The sequence below is a fragment of the Colobus angolensis genome, unplaced genomic scaffold (assembly GCF_000951035.1).
Source record: "Colobus angolensis palliatus isolate OR3802 unplaced genomic scaffold, Cang.pa_1.0 Scaffold8, whole genome shotgun sequence".
Lineage (NCBI taxonomy): Eukaryota > Metazoa > Chordata > Mammalia > Primates > Cercopithecidae > Colobus > Colobus angolensis.
Window position 1 is genome coordinate 2,277,828 of NW_012121820.1, and position 18,860 is coordinate 2,296,687.

The following is an 18,860-nucleotide window of genomic DNA, read 5'->3' on the forward strand; positions in this document are numbered from 1 at the left end:
AGGCTGGTCTGGAACTCCTGACCTCAGATGATCTGCCCGTCTCGGCCTCCCAAAATGCTGGGATTACAGGCCTGAGCCACCAAGCCTGGCCCGTGAACTATTAATAGTAAATGTAAAGCATCCAGCCACAACATGTGGTATAGGCTTGAGTATCCCTAACCCGAAAATCCGAAATCCAAAATGTTCCAAAATCCAAAACTTTCTGAGAGCCAACATAACACCGCAAGTGGAAAATTCCATACCTGACTTCACATGACAGGTCACAGTGAAAATGCAGGTGCACAACCCAGTTTATTTAACATACCCAAGGAACAAAGACCCTCCCAGTGCCCTTCAGCTGCACTAGGTGCAGGCTGGATGCACCGAGGGCAGGTTCCCCTCAATGATGTCCCACATGGATCCAAGACCTATGTGCATTATTCATTGCAATTTTTTTTACTTATTCTCTGCTCTATGGTATAAAAATATTGAAAGATAATCAAATTATTGAAAGAGGGAAAGTTCTTTTTTACACAAGTGTAATATAAAAAATGCTAATGGAATAACAGAATTAGAAAATCATCATTTTTCAACACCTGATGACATAATGTATGTAGGCACTGAACTTTAATATCTCCTGAAGCAATTAAATGAAAAGCTGATGAGGAACTTCATAAGGAAGGGGTCACAGCAACAATTCCTGAACCCATTTGCCCATCTTTTTGTTTGTTTGTTTGTCGTTGTTTTTAATTTTCGGTTCTGTAAACGGTGTCTGTGTTACCCGGGCTACAGTGAAATGGCATGATCATGGCTCACTGCAGCTTCAGACTCCAAGGCTCAAGCAATCCTCTCACCTTGGCCTCCCAAAGAACTGTGATTACAGGCATGAGCCACTGTGCCAGGCCAACTGCCCAGTGTTAATATCAGTAAAACTGAGACAATCAGATGACATGCCGTTTGGAATGCTATGATGAATGCTTAGCAGTATACAGAGATCTCACTTGAAACTCCCAAGATGATTATGATAAGGAAAGGAAAACAAACCTTTCAGCAGTTGTTACTGCTCAAAGCAATTGGGGAAAAGTTCCAGGCAAAAGGAGAGTCAAAAATAATATAAGTAGTTTATTTGGGCCAAGTTTGAGGATTGCAACCTGGAAGCATAAATTCAAATTGCCTTGAATATATGCTCTGGTTAGCAGCAATTACAAGTGGATTTTTAAAGGAAAAAAGAAGAGGCAGTTTCTAAATTGTTTACCAAGAAGTTACAGTGAAATAACACAAGCTAGCTGGGTACGGTGGCTCACGCCTGTAATCCCAGCACTTTGGGAGGCCAAGGCATGCAGATCATGAGGTCAGGATATCGAGACCATCCTGGCTAACACAGTGAAACCCCGTCTCTACTAAAAATACAAAAAATTAGCTGGGCGTGGTGGCATATGCCTGTAGTTTCAGCAGCTTGGGAGGCTGAGGCAGGAGAATGGCTTGAACCCGGGAGGCGGAGGTTGCAGTGAGCAGAGATCGCGCCACTTTGTGTGTGTGTGTGTGTGTGTGTGTGTGTGTGTGTGTGTGTGTGTGTCCAGCTTGGGCGACAGAGTGAGACTCCACCTCAAAACAAACAAAACATAAGCTTTTGATTGGCAATACATTGTTTTTGTATCACAAATTCTAGGAACATGAGAATAATGGGTAAGGCAGCTAGTCAGGAAACTACAGGAAAGAAAAGAAAGAACAAAATGTCATTAAACAATAGGCTGTGCTGGGATTACAGGTGACTTACACCTGTAATCCCAGCACTTTGGGAGGCCGAGGCAGGTGGATTACAAGGTCAGGAGTTCGAGACCAGCCTGGCCAACATGGCAAAACCCCGTCTCTACTAAAAATACAAAAAATAGCTGGGCGTAGCGGTGAGCACCTGTAATCCCAGCTACTCCAGAGGCTGAGGCAGGAGAATTTCGCTTGAACCCGGGAGGCGGAGGTTGCAGTGAGCTGAGACCGTGCTATTGTACTCCAGCCAGGCAACACAGTGAGACTCCATCTCAAAAAAAAAAGAAAAGACATACTGCAACTACAAGCTGAACAGAATTAAGAATGCCTTGAAGACTGCAGAAAGTGCCAACCAGCAGACAGACAAACTGAAGGAGTTTTATGGACAAGCGTTATGCCATTTGGAATGCTATGATGAATGCTTAGCAGTATACAGAGATCTCACTTGAAACTCCCAAGATGATTATGATAAGGAAAGGAAAACAAACCTTTCAGCAGTTGTTACTGCTCAAAGCAATTGGGGAAAAGTTCCGGAGAACTTGGGCCTCCAAGAAGGCACACATGAGCTGTGCTACAACACTGCACGTGCGCTGATTGGACAAGGCCAGCTGAACCAGGCTATGAAAATCCTACAAAAAGCTGAAGATCTCTGCCACTGTTCATTATCAGAAGACTTTGATGGGACTGAGGAAGACCCACAGGCAGGACTGGCCATCATTCATTGTCAGATGGCCTATATTCTGCAGCTTCGGGGTGGAACAGAGGAGGCTTTGCAACTTTACAGTCAAATAATAAAACTGAAACCAACAGATGTGGGATTACTAGCTGTAATTGCAAATAACATCATTACCATTAACACGGACCAAAACGTCGTTGACTCCAAGAAAAAGGTGAAATTAATCAATGCAGAAAGAGTGGAGTTTGAGCTTTCCAAGAAACAACTATAAGCTATAGAATTTAACAATGCTTTACTTGCTATGTACACAAACCAGGCCAACTAATGTCACAAAATATCCGCCAGTTTATAGTCCCAAAGTCCGGAGCATCTCCCATCTGTGTTAATCCAAGCTGCCCAGGTTTGCCTGGAAAGCAGCACACAAAAACAATAGAGCAGCTTCAGGAATTTTCAGATCAATATCCAGAAATGCAGCTGAAATTAAGCTGATCATGGCACAGCTGAAAATTTCTCAAGGTAATATTTCTAAGCTTGTGTAATATTGAGAAGCATAGAGGAGTTAGAGCAGAAACCAGGCATGGTGTCTGTATTCGTGATCATATATAGCCATGAAGAAGATATTGATATTGCCATTGAGGTCTTCACACAAACTATTCAGTGGTGTCAAAATCATTGGCCCAAATCTCCTGCTTCTTTGTCCTTGATAAAAGAAGCTGCAAACTTCAAACTCAAATATAAACAGAAGAAGGAGGCAATTAGTGACCTAGAACAGCAATGGAAACAAAATCCAAAAGATTTTTACACCCTGGCACAGCTTATTTCTGCTTACTCACTTGTAGATCCAGAGAAAGACAGAGCTCTTTGTGAACACTTGTCATTATCAGACAGCATGTCTCTAAAAGTAGATGTCAAGGCTCTTGAAAATTCTCCTGGTGCTACATACATTTGGAAGAAGGGTGGAGAAGTTACTGGAGATGGTCAACGAAAGGGGCAAGGGTGGGAAAATTTGAAAAAGAGAAAATTGCCTAAGAATTATGACGCAAAAATTACCCCAGATCCAGAAAGATGGCTACCAATGCAAGAACATTCTTATTACGAGGTAAGAAAGAAGGGTAAAAATAAGGATCAGATTGGAAAAGGGACCCAGGGAGCAACTGCAGGAGCTTCATCAGAACTGGATGCCAGAAAAACTGTGAGCAGCCCACCCACCTCCCCAAGACCTGGCAGTGCAGCGACACTATCTGCCTCTACAAGTAACATCATACTCCCAAGACACAGAAACCTGCAGGGGCTCCAGCAACAAAAAAGAAACAGCAACAGAAAAAGAAGAAAGGTGGAAAAGGTAGCTGGTGATGAGAATATTCTTGTTGCAGGCTGTTTTTTAAACTAGTCTCAGGAATATAATTTTAAACTAGTCTAGGAATGTAATAAAGGTAACACACCAAGAAGAAGAAGGGGAAAAAAAAAAAAAAAAGAGGCTGCAGTGCGCTATGAATGAACCACCACACTCCAGCCTGGGCAACAGAGAGAGATTCCATCTAAAACAAAAAGTTCATTTAAGTTTTATGGGAAAATCACTGAAGGTTCAAAAGACAAACAATTCACTCAAAAGGAAGTGATCTCACAAGGCTTAAATGTCTTCTAATCTAATCCAATGCTGGCTGACAGAATCAAATGTGGTGACTATTTTTAATTATAGGCTTGATTTCTCCCTAAAATCAGAGAAAATAGGGTTGGAGTCCATATCGGAAGGAGAAAGAAGGGATAAAAGATGAGGAAGGCAAAGGCCAGATCATGGAAGGCTCTTATATGATCCCCAAATATTTGGAACAGGGGCCACAGGAAAATAAAAAAAAAGGAACCCCAAAAAATGGCATGATCATTCTGACAGTCATTTTAGAAAAATGACTCTGTCAGGGCCAGGCGTGGTGGCTCACGTCTGTAATCCCAGCACTTTGGGAGGCTAAGGTGGGCGGATCACATGAGGTCAGGAGTTCAAGACCAGCCTGGCCAACATGACAAAATCCCATCTCTGCTAAAAATACAAAAATTAGCTGGGCGTCATGGTGGATGCCTGTAATCCCAGCTGCTTGGGAGGCTGAGGCACAAGAATCGCTTGAACCTGGAGGCGGAGGTTGCAGTGAGCTTAAATCACACCACTGCCCTCCAGCCTGGGGCCACAGAGTGAGACCTTGTCTCAAAAAAAAAAAAAAAGAAAGAAAAGAAAAGAAAAATGACTGTCAGGAATGTGGAGGATATATTAAAGTGCAGAAAAAAATAGGGCAAGAAGACCACTTAAGAGAATAATCCAGATTTTGTTAAATAATTGTATGTGCAAAGACAAGAAGAGGGGAGTCTCTCATCTTTCTGGTTTAAGATCCTAGGTGTATGGGGAAGTCACCAACCAAGGAAGGGAGAAACGCAGCGTCGCCTAGGGATGCAGAGTTTGGTCGCAGAAGCCTGCCTTGGATCCCAGGGCTGCCACTCCCAGCTGTAGCACCCTGGGTTTGCTGGGGAGTTCCTTTTTTTTTTTTTTTTTCTTTTTAACGCATTGTAGCAGCCAGATCAACTTCATCATTTACAAACGGTTGTCCTAAGGATTACTTGAGGAAATGCATGTAGAAACACTGAAAATACTGCCTGGAATCTAGTAAGCTTATAGAATCATTGTTGTTACTCTTGTCATCATGCAACATAAAAGAGGAACCCAGGCGGGGGGTGGGAGGGCGAAGATAAAGAGTTCTGTTTAAGGGCATGTTAGCTTTCAAATAACCTCAGGTCTTCAGGGACCTCCCAGAAAGCATGTCCAGGGAGTAGTTCGCTGTCAGGGTCTAGCTCAGGAGAAAGATGTGGGGCGGGGGTATTATCCGGGAGTTAGCATGCAGCTGAAAGCTCATGCGAGGGGAGGGAATTACCTAGGAAACATCAGGGAATCCAGCATCAGCAATGGAAGTGGAGTGGAGGGAGAGACTTGGGGCTGAGGTCTCTGACGCTGAGGTCAAGGAAGCAGGTGAGCCTAGCCTGGAATCTACTCTCCTGGAATTTGAACTGACTAGAGTGGTGGTGCCATGAAATAGAAGACCTAACAAAAGCTAAATGCATCACTGACTATGAGAGAATAACCAGAGAGGTGACCTGGGGAAGGAAAAAAGGGAAGAAAATGCCAACAGGTTTTCTCCTCCAGATGAAGATCTAGAAGCAGTAGGGAACAATGAGCATATTGAACCAAACCCTTCAGTTAGCGCATTTTTCACACAGGTTATAATAAAATTGATTGGATGACATTCCCATCCTGAGAATTTCCTGATTACCATAATTACGTCTCATCCTTTCATCTTTTTAATTGACCATTTACAAACCACTTTCAGGGGTACAGGGCCACATAATCAAACCTAACTAATGCCGACGAATAAATAAAATGTTTCTTTCATATCTAATAATACGTAGATGTCCTAGAACTACAACCCTGTTTTTAATTGACTGACATTTAAAGCCTGAAATTTTTATTTCTGTATACAAAAAAGAGAACTTTGAGACAGTCCCTAAGGAGGCAATTCGTTTTCACACGTTTTTAAAACATATTCCACACTCCCTTCCGCCTCCGCTCTCCTCCCTCCTCAGATCCCGTTTCTTCGGCTACGAATCTCGCGAGAAGTCAAGTTCTCATGAGTTCTCCCAGAAGCCACCGCTCTTCCTCTTCCCCTAAGCGGCCTGAGGTGAGTGTTTCTTCTGTGTTGCTCTCGGGCCTCAATCCTCCTGCCATCGCCGCCATCCTGGCCTTGGGGGCGCCGGCCTTCAGGTCCCCGGGAGGAGAACTCCCAGAGCTACTAAATCCTCGCTAGAGGCGGTGGTTTTTTATGCGGGGTGACGTGGCGGAGGGCCTGACTTTGGGAGCCGGGGCCGGTCGGTCTTTGAGGTCCGCAGAGGGACGTGGTGGGCGGGAATGGGGCGACCGGGCTCCTCCACTAGTGGGGCCGCCTGTGGTGCGTGCGGACTCCGGAGATCCAGTGTCCAGTGGTGAGTGATGGCCGAATACGCGTCACATTTGTGGCCGCAACGAGGAAAAGTTTTGGGGGAAATAAAGTCGGGTGGAGGCTTTACACATTTCTGCAAGAGTGCTGCGTACCGGACGGCTCTTAACGTGGGTCATAGCCCGAAGGTGTTGGGAGAGACGGTACTACCTGCAGCCCTGACAGCAAAGGGGTTTCTGTAGAGCGGGAGGAAGGAGGTAGAGGGTTGTAATTGAGTTGTGCCATGCAGATGCGTCGAGTCATTTTACGCCTGGAAGATCCAGCGTTGGATTGAAACAGGCTGTATTTTCTTCCAAAGGGTAGACTGGATTGGTGAGGTCTGTGTGGCTACTTTTGTGGAAGCAGTGCCGTAGTTACTAGCAGATGAAAGGGAAAGAAAGCCCTGGGTGGAGGAAAGGATGGCTGCGATGATGGCATTTCTTAGGACACCTTTGGATTAATCATGAAAACAACTACTCTCTGAGCAGCTGTTCGAATCGTCTAATACTTACTTATACCGAGTTACTGTAAGTACGTATTGACGCAGTTACACTGTACTTTCGTCCAGGTAATCTGTGAAAATGGTTCGCTATTCACTTGACCCGGAGAACCCCACGAAATGTAAGTGGACAGGACATAGATACCTATTTCCTACTTGGGGGTTGGCATAAGATGCCAAAAATTAACCAAAACGTTTTTTATTTTCTAGCATGCAAATCAAGAGGTTCCAATCTTCGTGTTCACTTTAAGGTATGCGATTCCTAGTTGTGATCCAACAGTTCCTCATGTTCCACTCAAAAAAGGTAGCTGCAGTGATGACTTTCTTAGGACACCTTTGGATTTACCATGAAAATTAATAAATTCTGAGCGGCCACCTTATATTTAGGCATTGATCATTGGGGTGTAAGGATGTAGGGTTTGTGAAATTGACTAGAAGTACCAGAAAGTCATTTGAAAACCTAGTGTGCAGATCACGATGGGAAATGTTAATGGTACTGCATGATGATGGAATAAATGGGAGTTTGGGGGTTAATTTTGTCTAGCTTCAACGAAGTTTCCCTGGGTTTTAGTCACAAGGGCTTTTTTTGTTAGTTTTTTGTTTTTGAGATGGAGTCTTGCTTTGTTACTCAGGTTGGAGTGCAGTGGTAAGATCTCGGCTCACTGTATCTTCATCTCCGGAGTTCATGCAGTTCGTCCTCAGCCTCCTGAGTAGCTGGGATTATAGGCATGCACCACCACGCCTGGCTAATTTTTATATTTTTAGTAGAGACAGGGTTTCACCATATTGGTCAAGCTGGTCTTGAACTCCTGACCTCACCCACCTCAGCCTCCCAAAGTGCTGGGATTACAGGCGTGAACCACCACGCCTGGCCTAGTCACAAGTTGTTTTTAATTGCCTTGCCCCCAAAGCATAGAAATAACTTGATATTTTGAAAAGCCAAAAATTTCACATTTTCTTTAAAAATTAAACAATCCTTTGATCTAGTTAACCAACACTTTATTCACTCTTAGAACACTCGTGAAACTGCCCAGGCCATCAAGGGTATGCATATTCGAAAAGCCACGAAGTATCTGAAAGATGTCACTTTACAGAAACAGTGCGTACCATTCCGACGTTACAATGGTGGAGTTGGCAGGTGTGCCCAGGTGAGAATTCTTAGTTGCCGTTTGAAGAGACAAATTTTAATGGAAAAGTGATGGGATAGGATAAGAATGGCTAAGATCTGTGCCGATAAACCTATTTCTGGTTGCTGTAATGACAGAGGACACCTTGGACTGATGGTGAAATAAACCATGTTCTAAGAAACCATGATGTCGGATCAAATACACTCATTTTGGCTGTAATGTTAATTTAAATCAAGGAAAATGACTAATCTCCATTTTCTTTCAGGCCAAGCAGTGGGGCTGGACACAAGGTCGATGGCCCAAAAAGAGTGCTGAATTTTTGCTGCACATGCTTAAAAACGCAGAGAGTAATGCTGAACTTAAGGTACCCAAACCATTAACACCCTGTGCAACTTGGGTCGTTTAATTAATGTTGGCTGTTCAGATCTATGTCCTTGATTTTAAAATTTCTACCTCCAGTTTCCATGGAACTAAATTACTTGCTTTTTTTTTTTTTTTTTGAGTTCCTTCATGGCAGAATTCTGTGAAGATCCAGAAGCGTGCCTCTATGGTCTCTCTAAACCTAACATTTAGTATTTCTATTTTCCTGCTGTCTTTTTACACTGGAGGTACTTTACCAAGGGCTTTTAACCCTTTTTTGTGCCATACATCTTTTTGGTAGTATGGTTAATGATCAAAGTTATTGCCTTGACAGTGATTAATGTGGTTTGTGACCTACCTTCATAAAGGAGAGCCATGTTACATTTCAGAAAGAAATTGTTTAAAATTTCAACAAGTTTAAACAATGACAAACTTGTGTTGACAAAACACAAATTTCTCCATTTTGTATATTACCCATTAGCCTTTTGCATTTGAAGGTCTGGGCCAGAACTGAAATTAGTTTAGGTCTGTATTGCTTCAAACCTTGTAAGCCATGCTGAGAAATTCTGTTTATCATCAAGACTTTGAATTGGGTTCTACCTTAGCCCTCAGCTCTCCACCGTCTAATGATCTTTGGGAAGGCCACTCATAGACAATGTATTTAGCACACTGAGTCTGGTGGCAATTTAGACATAAAGGTGAAGGCAGACAGTTGCTTAAAAACATGCTGTTTGAAGAATAAAAGGATTGCCTTTTAGAAATGATTTCATTGAGGCAGGACTTTGGAACAAGGCTGGGAATTCATATTTACCAAAGATGGTTTGTGGTGGTTTACTAATTAAGAATGTTCCTGGTTTCATTCTCCTTCCTTTCTTCCCCAGGGTTTAGATGTAGATTCTCTGGTCATCGAGCATATCCAAGTGAACAAAGCACCTAAGATGCGCCGACGGACCTACAGAGCTCATGGTCGGATTAACCCATACATGAGCTCTCCCTGCCACATTGAGATGATCCTTACTGAAAAGGAACAGATTGTTCCTAAACCAGAAGAGGAGGTTGCCCAGAAGAAAAAGGTAAATTAGTAGTTGCTCAGTTTTGTTTATGATAGTAGAAAGATTTGTGGTTGCTGTGATGACTATCTTAGGACACCTTTGGAATAACTGTGAAAGAAAACAGAAAGCAACCCTTTCACCTATCTTATTTTGGCTTTTGTGAGTTTGTTTCTTGACTAATAATAAATGGTAGTTTTATATTCAGTACATCAGACCTGTATGATTATCTGCTGATGGCCCCACTTAGATGTACATAGCCACTTCAAAGCCTCTTTTTTTTTTTGGATGGAGTCTTGCTCTGTCCCCCAGGCTGGAGTGCAGTGGCGCAATCTCAGCTCACTGCAAGCTCTGCCTCCCGAGTTCACGCCATTCTCCTGCCTCAGCCTCCCGAGCAGCTGGGACTACAGGTGCCACGCCTGGCTAATTTTTTGTATTTTTAGTAGAGACGAGGTTTCACTGTGTTAGCCAGGAAGGTCTCGATCTCCTGACCACGTGATCCACCTGCCTCAGCCTCCCAAAGTATTGGGATTACAGGTGGGAGCCACTGCGCTCGGCCAAGAAGCTTGTTTTTAGTAATAGATCACATTCAGTTCTTTTAAGTCAAGAACCTGATTGATTCTGTACACTTCTCTTTATACCTAATGAACTTCTGTTGATTTCTACCATTTAAGTATTTACCCCCCTACGTTTCCTGCCTCCAGAATAAGCCGAAGCTCTCCAAGATATACTGTGGGTTTCTCTAAGAAACTTAACACTCTATTTTTCTTTCCCCAGATATCCCAGAAGAAACTGAAGAAACAAAAACTTATGGCACGGGAGTAAATTCAGCATTAAAATAAATGTAATTTAAAGGAAAAGAATGTTGGTTGTCTTTATTAGTGAACGTATTTCAGGTGTCCTTAGAAGATGAATCAAATGAGAATTTTTAGGATTAGAATTACAAACACAGATTGCTTACCCTGCACCATTAAAAACCATTTTCATGGTGGGGCACAGTGGCTCATTTCTATAATCCCAGCACTTTGGGAGGTGGAGGCTGGCTACTTGAGCCCAGGAGTTCAAGCCCAGCCGGGGCAACATGACAAGAACCCTGTCTTAAAAAAATAATACAAAAATTAAGTGTGGTGTCGCTTCCATGTAGTCCCAGCGAATTGGGGACCTGAGGTGGGAGGCTGCAGTGAGCACTGCTGCACTCCAACGTGGATAAGACAGAACAAGACCCTGTCTCAAAAAAAAGTTTCATTATCCCAAAAGGAATTTGCAATGGGTTTCTTTATAGAATAACCAGTGTGTGAATATACCAGTTGGTCATCCCCAGTTGGAAGTGGCTCCATTGAGCATTGCCTTTGAGTGTCATGACAGCACTCAGGCTCTGGTTTTGAAGTTTTTTAGGTTGATGGTCAGGGTTTTGTTTTCACTGTTAAACGATGCTACTGTGATCCTTTGTGTGCAGATTTTTGTGTTTTCATTTCTCAAGTATATACTAGAGTGGAATTGATGATAAGGTTACCTGACTAAACTGAAGAACTTGGCAAATATTTACAAAAAGGCTGCACGTTACATTTCCACCAGCGGTTTATGAGAGTCCCAGTTTCCATGCATCCTTGCCAAAATCCTAGTGAGTGTCAGTACTTCCGTTTACGAAGTGATATAACTGCTTTTAAGCAACTGGTGTTTGTAAAGTTGGCCTTAGTTAGTGTTCGTTTGCTCTGCTTTTGAATTTAAAAAGCGAGCAAAACTAATAGCTTATTCAGTTGCCTCTGAACGGCTTAGCTGCCACCTTCCCTGTGGGTGCCGCGCCATTTGCACGGGCATCATCCTTTACCGAGGCAGCGTTCTGAATTTCAGTCGTGCGTTCTGGGTCACGGAGCAGTCAGGTCAGGCTTTCTTCCCAGAGCGGAGCTTTCAGCTGGGCACCTGGGAAGCGCAGGACTTCCACGTTACTTGCAGGCCGCGGAGCCAGAAGCCCCGCTGCGTCCCCATGGACAACACTGCTGCGTGCCCTGCGTCTCGGAGCTGACGCAGGCGCGCCTTTGTCGTCCCCCTTGAGGGCGCCCATTGGCTCGGCTGCGGCTCGTCCCTCCCTCCGGAAGTGCGGACATTGTCAGCTGCGATTCGGCGGTCTCGGGTGAGTGTGTCCCGGCTAGCGGCCTGGGTTGGGCTTTGTAGCTGCTCCGGAGGCCCAGCCCGGGCCGCGCTCGCAGAGTCCTAGCCGGTGCGCGGCCTCCTGCCTCCTCCCTCCTCGGCGGTCGCGGCCCGCCGGCCTCCGCGGTGCCCGCCTTCTCTCTCAGGGTACCTTCCTTCCGCATGCGCGCTCCTCCGCCCTCTTCTCCCCTCTGTAGTCCTTGTCCACCACGGGCGCCCTCGGGGCTTGCATTTGCCTCTCCGGTAATTTATACTGAGTTTGTTCTTTTCCGTGGCCAAGTATCGGTTTCACATCCCTTCTGTTACCTTCACCATTAGGCCTCTGTTCTCTCTTTTCAGTCATTGTCATTGACTCAACCTGTCCTCGCTCCCTCTGTCTCCACTAAGATTACATGCTCTACTGGGTGATCTGGAGGAAGGTGGCTTTCCCTGTTATGCCTGACCTATTTCGGATGGAGCCTCAGACTTGAACTGTCTGCTCTATTGTCTGAACTTAAGTCGAGTGAAAGAAGATTTCTCCGCAACAGCGTTAATCCATTTTGCTCGCTTCGTTGGCTTGGAGCAAATAATTAAAATAATAATATCGCCTAGCCACCTTCTAGACTTTTCTGACCCAGTTTCCACATGTGTGAAGTAAAGTATCTTACCGAAGAATTATGAAGATTCAAAGATAAGATACAAATAGGCTTCATTCTGAAGGGAGCTAAAAAGTCTCTTAAAAGCCATAATTGTGGAATAAGTGATTAATAGTATTTGTTCTCGAGAGTTTATGTACACCATACTGTGTGCGAACTTACTTAAAACACAATTGCAGAAGTAAAAATGAATCTTTTTGATGGAGGGCCTGTCGGTCACTAAACCAGTACTGGTAACATTACCAGTTGTTTTGAAGGGGTTTAGTTGGTTTGGAAAGTTTGGTAAAAACAAGACCATTGTGTTTTTGGAAGAGGAAAAGGCAAGAGCATTGAGGAAAACCAGAACTGGAAATAATGGTCTTAGCCAGCTCTAGTTACCAGTTACCCTCTGTGAGAACTTTGGACAGGTTACAACTTTTTTTTTCAATCTTGAAACAGGGTCTGCCTCTGTGGCCCAGGCTGGAGTGCAGTGGGCCATCATAGCTCACGGCAGCTTCTTCTTTCCCGGGCGCTAGCGGTTCTCCTTCCTCAGCTCCCCAAGTAGCTGGGACTGCAGGCGCGCGCCACCACTCCTGGCTAATTATTTAAAAAAAAAAAAAAATTAGACCCGGATCCGGTAATCCCAGCACTTTGGGAGGCCTAAGTGGGAGGATCACTTGAGCTCAGCACTTGAAGAGCAGCATATGCAACACAGTGAGACCTCATCTCTACTAAAAATTAAAAAATTAATCGGGCATAGTGGCGGGGGCCTGTGGTCCTACCTACTCAGGAGGCCGAGGAAGGGGGATGGCTTGAGTCCGAGAAGTCAAGGCTGCTGTGAACTCTGAACACAAGTGGTATGTTTGAGCCACTGCACTTTAGCCTGAGCAACAGAGCAAGACCCTGTCTCAAAAAAATAAAAATCAATGGCCTTTTTTTTTTCTGAGACAGAGTTTTGCTCTTCTCACACAGGCTGGAGTGCAATGGCACGATCTCAGCTGACTGCAACCTCCGCCTCCCAGGTTTAAGCAGTTCTCCTGCCTCAGCCTCCCCAGTAGCTGGGATTGCAGGCGCCCACCATCACACCCGGCTAATTTTTGTATTTTTAGTAGAGACGGGGTTTCGTCATGTTGGCCAGGCTGGTTTCGAACTCCTGACCTCAGGTGATCTGCCCTCCTCAGCCTCCGGAGGTGCTGGGATTACAGGTGTGAGCCACCGCACCTAACCTCAATTTACATTCTTGTTTATAGCTCTTGTTTGTAATTCATTTCAAAGACACATTCAGATTGGATTATCTATACCACTGTTTACCTGTGTTGTGAATAATTTTAAAATGCCTTAGCACAGTGATGGTGCTGACTCATTTGCAAGCAGATACTACTTAATTTGCAATATTTTGAAAATCTGTTGTTTTTTTTTTTTTTTTGAGACTGAGTTTTGCTCTGTCACCCAGGCTGGAGTGCAGTGGCGTGATCTTGGCTGACTGCAGCCTCCGTCTCCTGGTTTCAAGCAATTCTCTCACCTAGGCCTCCCGAGTATCTGGGATTACAGGCACCCACCACCTCGCCCGGCTAATTTTTGTATTTTTAGTAAAGACGGGATTTCACCATGTTGGCCAGTCTGGTCTCGAACTCCTGACCTCAAGTGATCCACCTGCCTTTGCTTCCCAAAGTGCTGGGATTACAGACGTGAGCCACCACTCCCAGCCTGAAAATAAGAAATCTTAACATGGTAAATTATCAGCCTTATGCACTGTTCGAAAGCTTCTTTCTTTCTTTTTAAGACCCTCCATCCTATTCTAGGAGATTAAAAAGTCTTGTAAATTTAAGAGATCATTTGGTGTAATAATGTATTATGGAACAAGTATTAGTTCTTCAAGAAATTGCTGATTTTGAGAAGCTCCCACACGATTTCTAATCATTAAGGAAATACATGGTGTTAGTTAGTTAGTTTTGAGACAAAGTCTTGCACTGTTGCCCAGGCTGGAGTGCAGTGGCATGATTGTAGCTCTCTGCAGCCTTGAACTTCTGAGTTCAAGTGATCCTCCTGAGCCTGGCATGGTGGCTTACACCTGTAATCTGAGCAACCCAGAACACTGAGGCAGGAGGATCGCTTGAGGCCAGGAGTTTGAGACCAGCCTTGGCAACACAGTAAGACCCCATCTCTAGAAGAATTTTCTAAAATTAGCCAGGCATTGTGGCTAATTACTTAGGCTCAGAAGTTCAGGGTTGCAGTGATGATTGTGCTACTGCATTCCAGCCTGGGTGACAGTGCAAGACCTTGTCTCAAAACAAATTAACACCATTAATTTCCTTGATGATTAGAAATTATGTTGGAACTTCTTAAAATCAACAAACTCGGGAGGCTGAGGTGGGAGGATCACTTGAGCCCAGGCTGCAGTAAGCCACAATGGTGCCACTGCAGTCCAGCCTGGGCAACAGAGTGAGAAGGGTCTTGAAAAAAACAACAAAGAAGCAATCTTCCCATCTTCGTCTTTCAGGTAGCTAGGATTACAGCCATGTACCAACAAGGTCAGCATGGGTGTTTTTTGGAAATGGATAATTTACTTAGAACATACGATAATACGAAATAAATTTGTTTTGTTTTGTTTGAGACGGAGTCTCGCTTTGTCGCCCAGGCTGGAGTGCAGTGGCGCGATCTCGGCTCATTGCAACCTCCAACTCCTGGGTTCAAGTGATTCTCTCCTGCCTCAGCCCCCCAAGTAGCTGGGACTACAGGTGCCCGCCACCACGTCCCGCTAATTTTTGTATTTAGTAGAGACAGGGGTTTCACTATGTTGGTCAGGCTGGTCTTGAACTCCTGACGTCATGATCCGCTCACGTCAGCCTCCCAAACTGCTGGGACTACAAGCATGAGCCACTGCACTCAGTCAATAAAATTTTTTTTATTACTTGATACACCTTAAATTATGTTCTTAAAAATAAAAGCAAAATATATCGAAGGTGAGTTGTTGCCTGGGAAAGGCCAGCTGATTTGCAGCCTAGAGGTCTTGCAAAGTAATGTCTTGTTTCGTATTGCAGGATTTACCATCAGCGTTGTACGTTTGGCTAATTGATATTGTCAGTCCCCGAAGATTAGGACTTGGGAGTTAATTCACGCAATGTCCACTCCACACTGAAATGGAATATAAGTCATAATACTGAATTTAATGTTTTGTTTTGAGAGAGAGTTTCACTCTTGTTGCCCAGGCTGGAGTGCGATGGCACAGTCTCGGCTCACCGCAACCTCCGCCTCCCGGGTTCAAGTGATTCTCCTGCCTCAGCCTCCTGAGTAGCTGGGATTACAGGCGTGCACTGCCACACCTGGCTAATTTTGTATTTTTAGTAGAGACGGGGTTTTACCATGTTGGTTAGGCTGGCCTCAAACTCCCGACCTCAGGTGATCTGGCCGCCTCAGCCTCCCAAAGTGCTGGGATTGCAGGCGTGAGCTGCCACGCCCGGCCCATTTTTAAAACTCTAAATAGAGATAGTAGCAAAGGCACCCACCCTCACTGATTGTTTTGAGGATTAAATGAGTTGATATATGTAAACTGCCTAGCACCTACTAAACGTTGTCTTTCCTTTATCATCAAATTCATGATTAGGGAGCAGTGATTGGAAGTTTGGAAGCAGGCACCTCATTATTATTTCCAGGCCTACCACCTATTATTTCTTTATTTTGAGATGGAGTCTTGCTCTGTCACCCAGGCTGGAGTGCAGTGTCGGGATCTCGGCTCACTGCAGCTTCTGCCTCCCAGGTTCAAGCAATTCTCCTGCCTCAGCCTCTTGTGTAGCTGGGATTACAGGTGCACGCCACTACGCCCGGTTGATTTTTGTATTGTTAGTAGAGACAGGGTTTCACCGTGTTGGCCAGACTGGTCTCAAACTCCTGACCCCATGATCCGCCCGCCTCGGCCTCCCAAAGTGCTGGGATTACAGGCATGAGCCACTGCACCTGGCCTATTTCTTTACCTTGTAGATAGCAGCTTTTTATTTAGCACTTATGTAGCTGGACCATAGGAGTACGCCACCATGGCCAGCTTATTTTTTGATCTTGTAGAGAGGCAGGGTCTCACTCTGTTGTGCAAGTTGGTTTCGAACTCCCGGGCTCAAGCTATCCTCTTGCCTCCCAAAGTGCTAGGATTACAGGCGTGAGCCACCACATCTGTCCCCTTTCAGATATCTTAATTTTGGTAAATTCCTTCAGTTACTAATCTGTGATGAACTGATTTTTTTCTTCATATATATCAACAGTTGAGGAGCTCAAGCTCGGGAAAATGGTGTGCATTCCTTGTATCGTCATTCCAGTTCTGCTCTGGATCTACAAAAAATTCCTGGAGCCATACATATACCCTCTGATTTCCCCCTTCGTTAGCCGTATATGGCCTAAGAAAGCAATACAAGAATCCAACGATCCAAACAAAGGCAAAGTGGACTGTAAGGTAAGAACATTCACATGTCTTGAATTATGAGCAGTGAACAGGGGTGGTACTTGGCTGAAACACTTAGATTTTGGAAAGACAAGTTTTAGAACCAGAAGCTTCAAGAGTTTGTCTAACATTTGGCTTAAATTAAAGTTTTAAAGTAGGCCTCTGATTAATGCATTTGTCCTTTGGCCAAAATGATAACCAGTATTTCCTGACTGATAAGTGTAATGGAAAATATCTAATGGATGAGGAGAGATTATACTAATACAATCCAGTTTCACTGACTGATAACTTTGGTAAGAGATTTAATTAGAAGGATCATGGAGATTTAAAAAAAAAAATTTTTTTAAATGAGTGGACAACTCTGTTGTCTTTAGAATTGGTGCTTTTTTAGATTCAACTTTGTACTCAGCTGCACTAATTTAGCCACCCTGCCCATTTCTGGAAACAAAATATTTTCACTCTGGAGCTTGTTGTCTGTCTTTAAAGACAATGTTTCTTCAGCCTGGCGTGGTAGCTGACACCTGTAATCCCAGCACTTTGGGAGGTCAAGATGGGTTGATCACCTGAGGTCAGGAGTTCAAGACCAGCCTGACCAACATGGTGAAATCCCATTTCTACTAAAAATACCAAAATTAGTGAAGTGCGGTGGCGGGCGCCTGTCATCTCAGCTACTCAGGAGGCTAGGTGGGAGAATCGCTTGAACCTGGGCAGCGGAGGTTGCAGTGAGGTGAGATCACATCACTGCAGTCCAGGCTGGGTGACAAGAATGAAACTCCATCTCAAAAAAAAAAAAAAGAGAATGTCTCTTAGTATCTTTTTGTTGTAATAATTTCTTTTTTTGTTTTGTTTTGTTTTTGAGATGGAGTCTCGCTCTGTCACCAGGCTAGAGTGCAGTGGCACAATCTGGGCTCACCACAACCTCCACCTCCCAGGTTCAAGTGATTATCCTGCCTCAGCCTCCTGAGTAGCTGGGATTACAGGCACGTGCCACCACACCTAGCTAATTTTGTATTTTTAGTAGAGATGGGGTTTCACCATGTTGGCCAGGATGGTCTCGATCTCCTGACTTGGTGATCCGTCTGCCTCAGCCTCCGAAAGTGCTGGGATTACTGGCATAAGCCACCACACCCGGCTTGTTATAATGATTTCTAAAATGTTTTTTTTGTTTTAGGGTGCTGACATGAATGGATTACCAACAAAAGGACCAACAGAAATCTCTGATAAAAAGAAAGACTAAAGCAGTTTTCCTAAAGGACCTCATCATTTAAAAAATGGACCTGATAATATGAAACATCTTCCTTGTAACTGTCTCTGACCTTTTACCTGAGACCGGAATTCAGGATAGGAGTCTAGATATTTACCTGATACTAATCAGGAAATACATGATATCTGTATTTACAATGTAGTTAGTTATATTTAATGACCTCATTCCTAAGTTCCTTTTTCATTAATGTAGCTTTCATTTCTGTTATTGCTGTTTGAATAATATGATTAAATAGAAGGTTTGTGCCAGTAGACATTATGTTACTAAATCAGTACTTTAAAATACTTGGTTCTCTATCTAATTCATAGGAATTTGACTGCTGTTTGCTCTACTTTCTTTGGGCTCTTCTAATTTGAGTGGAGTACAATTTTACTGTGAAACAGTCCAGTGAAACTGCAGGGAAATGCAGGTAGAATCTTGGGAGGTAATGATGTGAAACATAAAGATATAATAATTACTGTCCAACACAGTGGAGCAGCTTGTCCACAAATGTACTAATTACTATTTATTGCTCTAAGGAAGATAAAAAAAGGGAAAAAGGGGAAACGTCTTTGAAAAACGAAACATCTTTTACATAAATGTCTAATGTAATTATAAAATGTTAATCCTTACTGCATTTATTCTGTTCCTACAAATGTATTAAACATTCAGTTTAACTGGTAGTTCTTTTTCTTTTAAAGTCTGTTTAAATATTCAAAAGGGAAAATTTTCACTATGTCAGAAGGCAGAATTTGGATGTTGTGATGGCATCTGTATAGTGGTGGGACAACAGTTACCATTGTTGCCTAAGAAGACACTCCAAAATTCAGTGGTTTTCAGCAGCAGTGACTCGACTGGGCAGTTCTGTGCTGTTCTGGGCTCACTCATATGGCTGGCTGGGCCTGGGTCTGGACCTGGGCGCTATGTGATTTTTATCTTGGGCTTTGAAAATTCAGTGTAGG

The 18,860-nt window shown here is 43.9% G+C and overlaps 2 protein-coding genes and 1 pseudogene across 11 annotated transcripts; all 3 read left to right on the top strand.

The window, feature by feature from the left end:
* The first annotated feature begins 1,661 nt into the window (after positions 1-1,661).
* On the top strand, positions 1,662-6,261 carry LOC105502575 (annotated as a pseudogene).
* RPL17 (ribosomal protein L17) lies at positions 5,907-10,324 on the top strand. Of its 9 annotated transcripts, none has more exons than XM_011928806.1 (8): positions 5,907-6,318; positions 6,749-6,836; positions 6,998-7,050; positions 7,139-7,179; positions 7,942-8,076; positions 8,321-8,419; positions 9,297-9,488; positions 10,242-10,324. In XM_011928806.1, the coding sequence occupies exons 3-8, from the start codon at positions 7,011-7,013 to the stop codon at positions 10,287-10,289; spliced, it is 555 nt and encodes a 184-aa protein (XP_011784196.1). In that variant the 5' UTR covers positions 5,907-6,318; positions 6,749-6,836; positions 6,998-7,010; the 3' UTR covers positions 10,290-10,324. The 9 variants fall into 9 exon arrangements, with proteins under 9 accessions (XP_011784196.1, XP_011784194.1, XP_011784193.1 ...); XM_011928805.1 differs by having other exon boundaries at positions 6,111-6,135; XM_011928807.1 differs by having other exon boundaries at positions 6,114-6,135; positions 6,749-6,762.
* Positions 10,325-11,527: 1,203 nt separating this feature from the next.
* On the top strand, positions 11,528-18,581 carry LOC105502363 (chromosome unknown open reading frame, human C18orf32). Of its 2 annotated transcripts, none has more exons than XM_011928811.1 (3): positions 11,528-11,759; positions 16,480-16,667; positions 17,827-18,581. In XM_011928811.1, exons 2-3 carry the CDS (start codon positions 16,503-16,505, stop codon positions 17,890-17,892), a joined length of 231 nt encoding a protein of 76 aa, XP_011784201.1. In that variant the 5' UTR covers positions 11,528-11,759; positions 16,480-16,502; the 3' UTR covers positions 17,893-18,581. The 2 variants fall into 2 exon arrangements, with proteins under 2 accessions (XP_011784201.1, XP_011784200.1); XM_011928810.1 differs by having other exon boundaries at positions 11,534-11,595.
* The last annotated feature ends 279 nt before the right edge of the window (positions 18,582-18,860 follow it).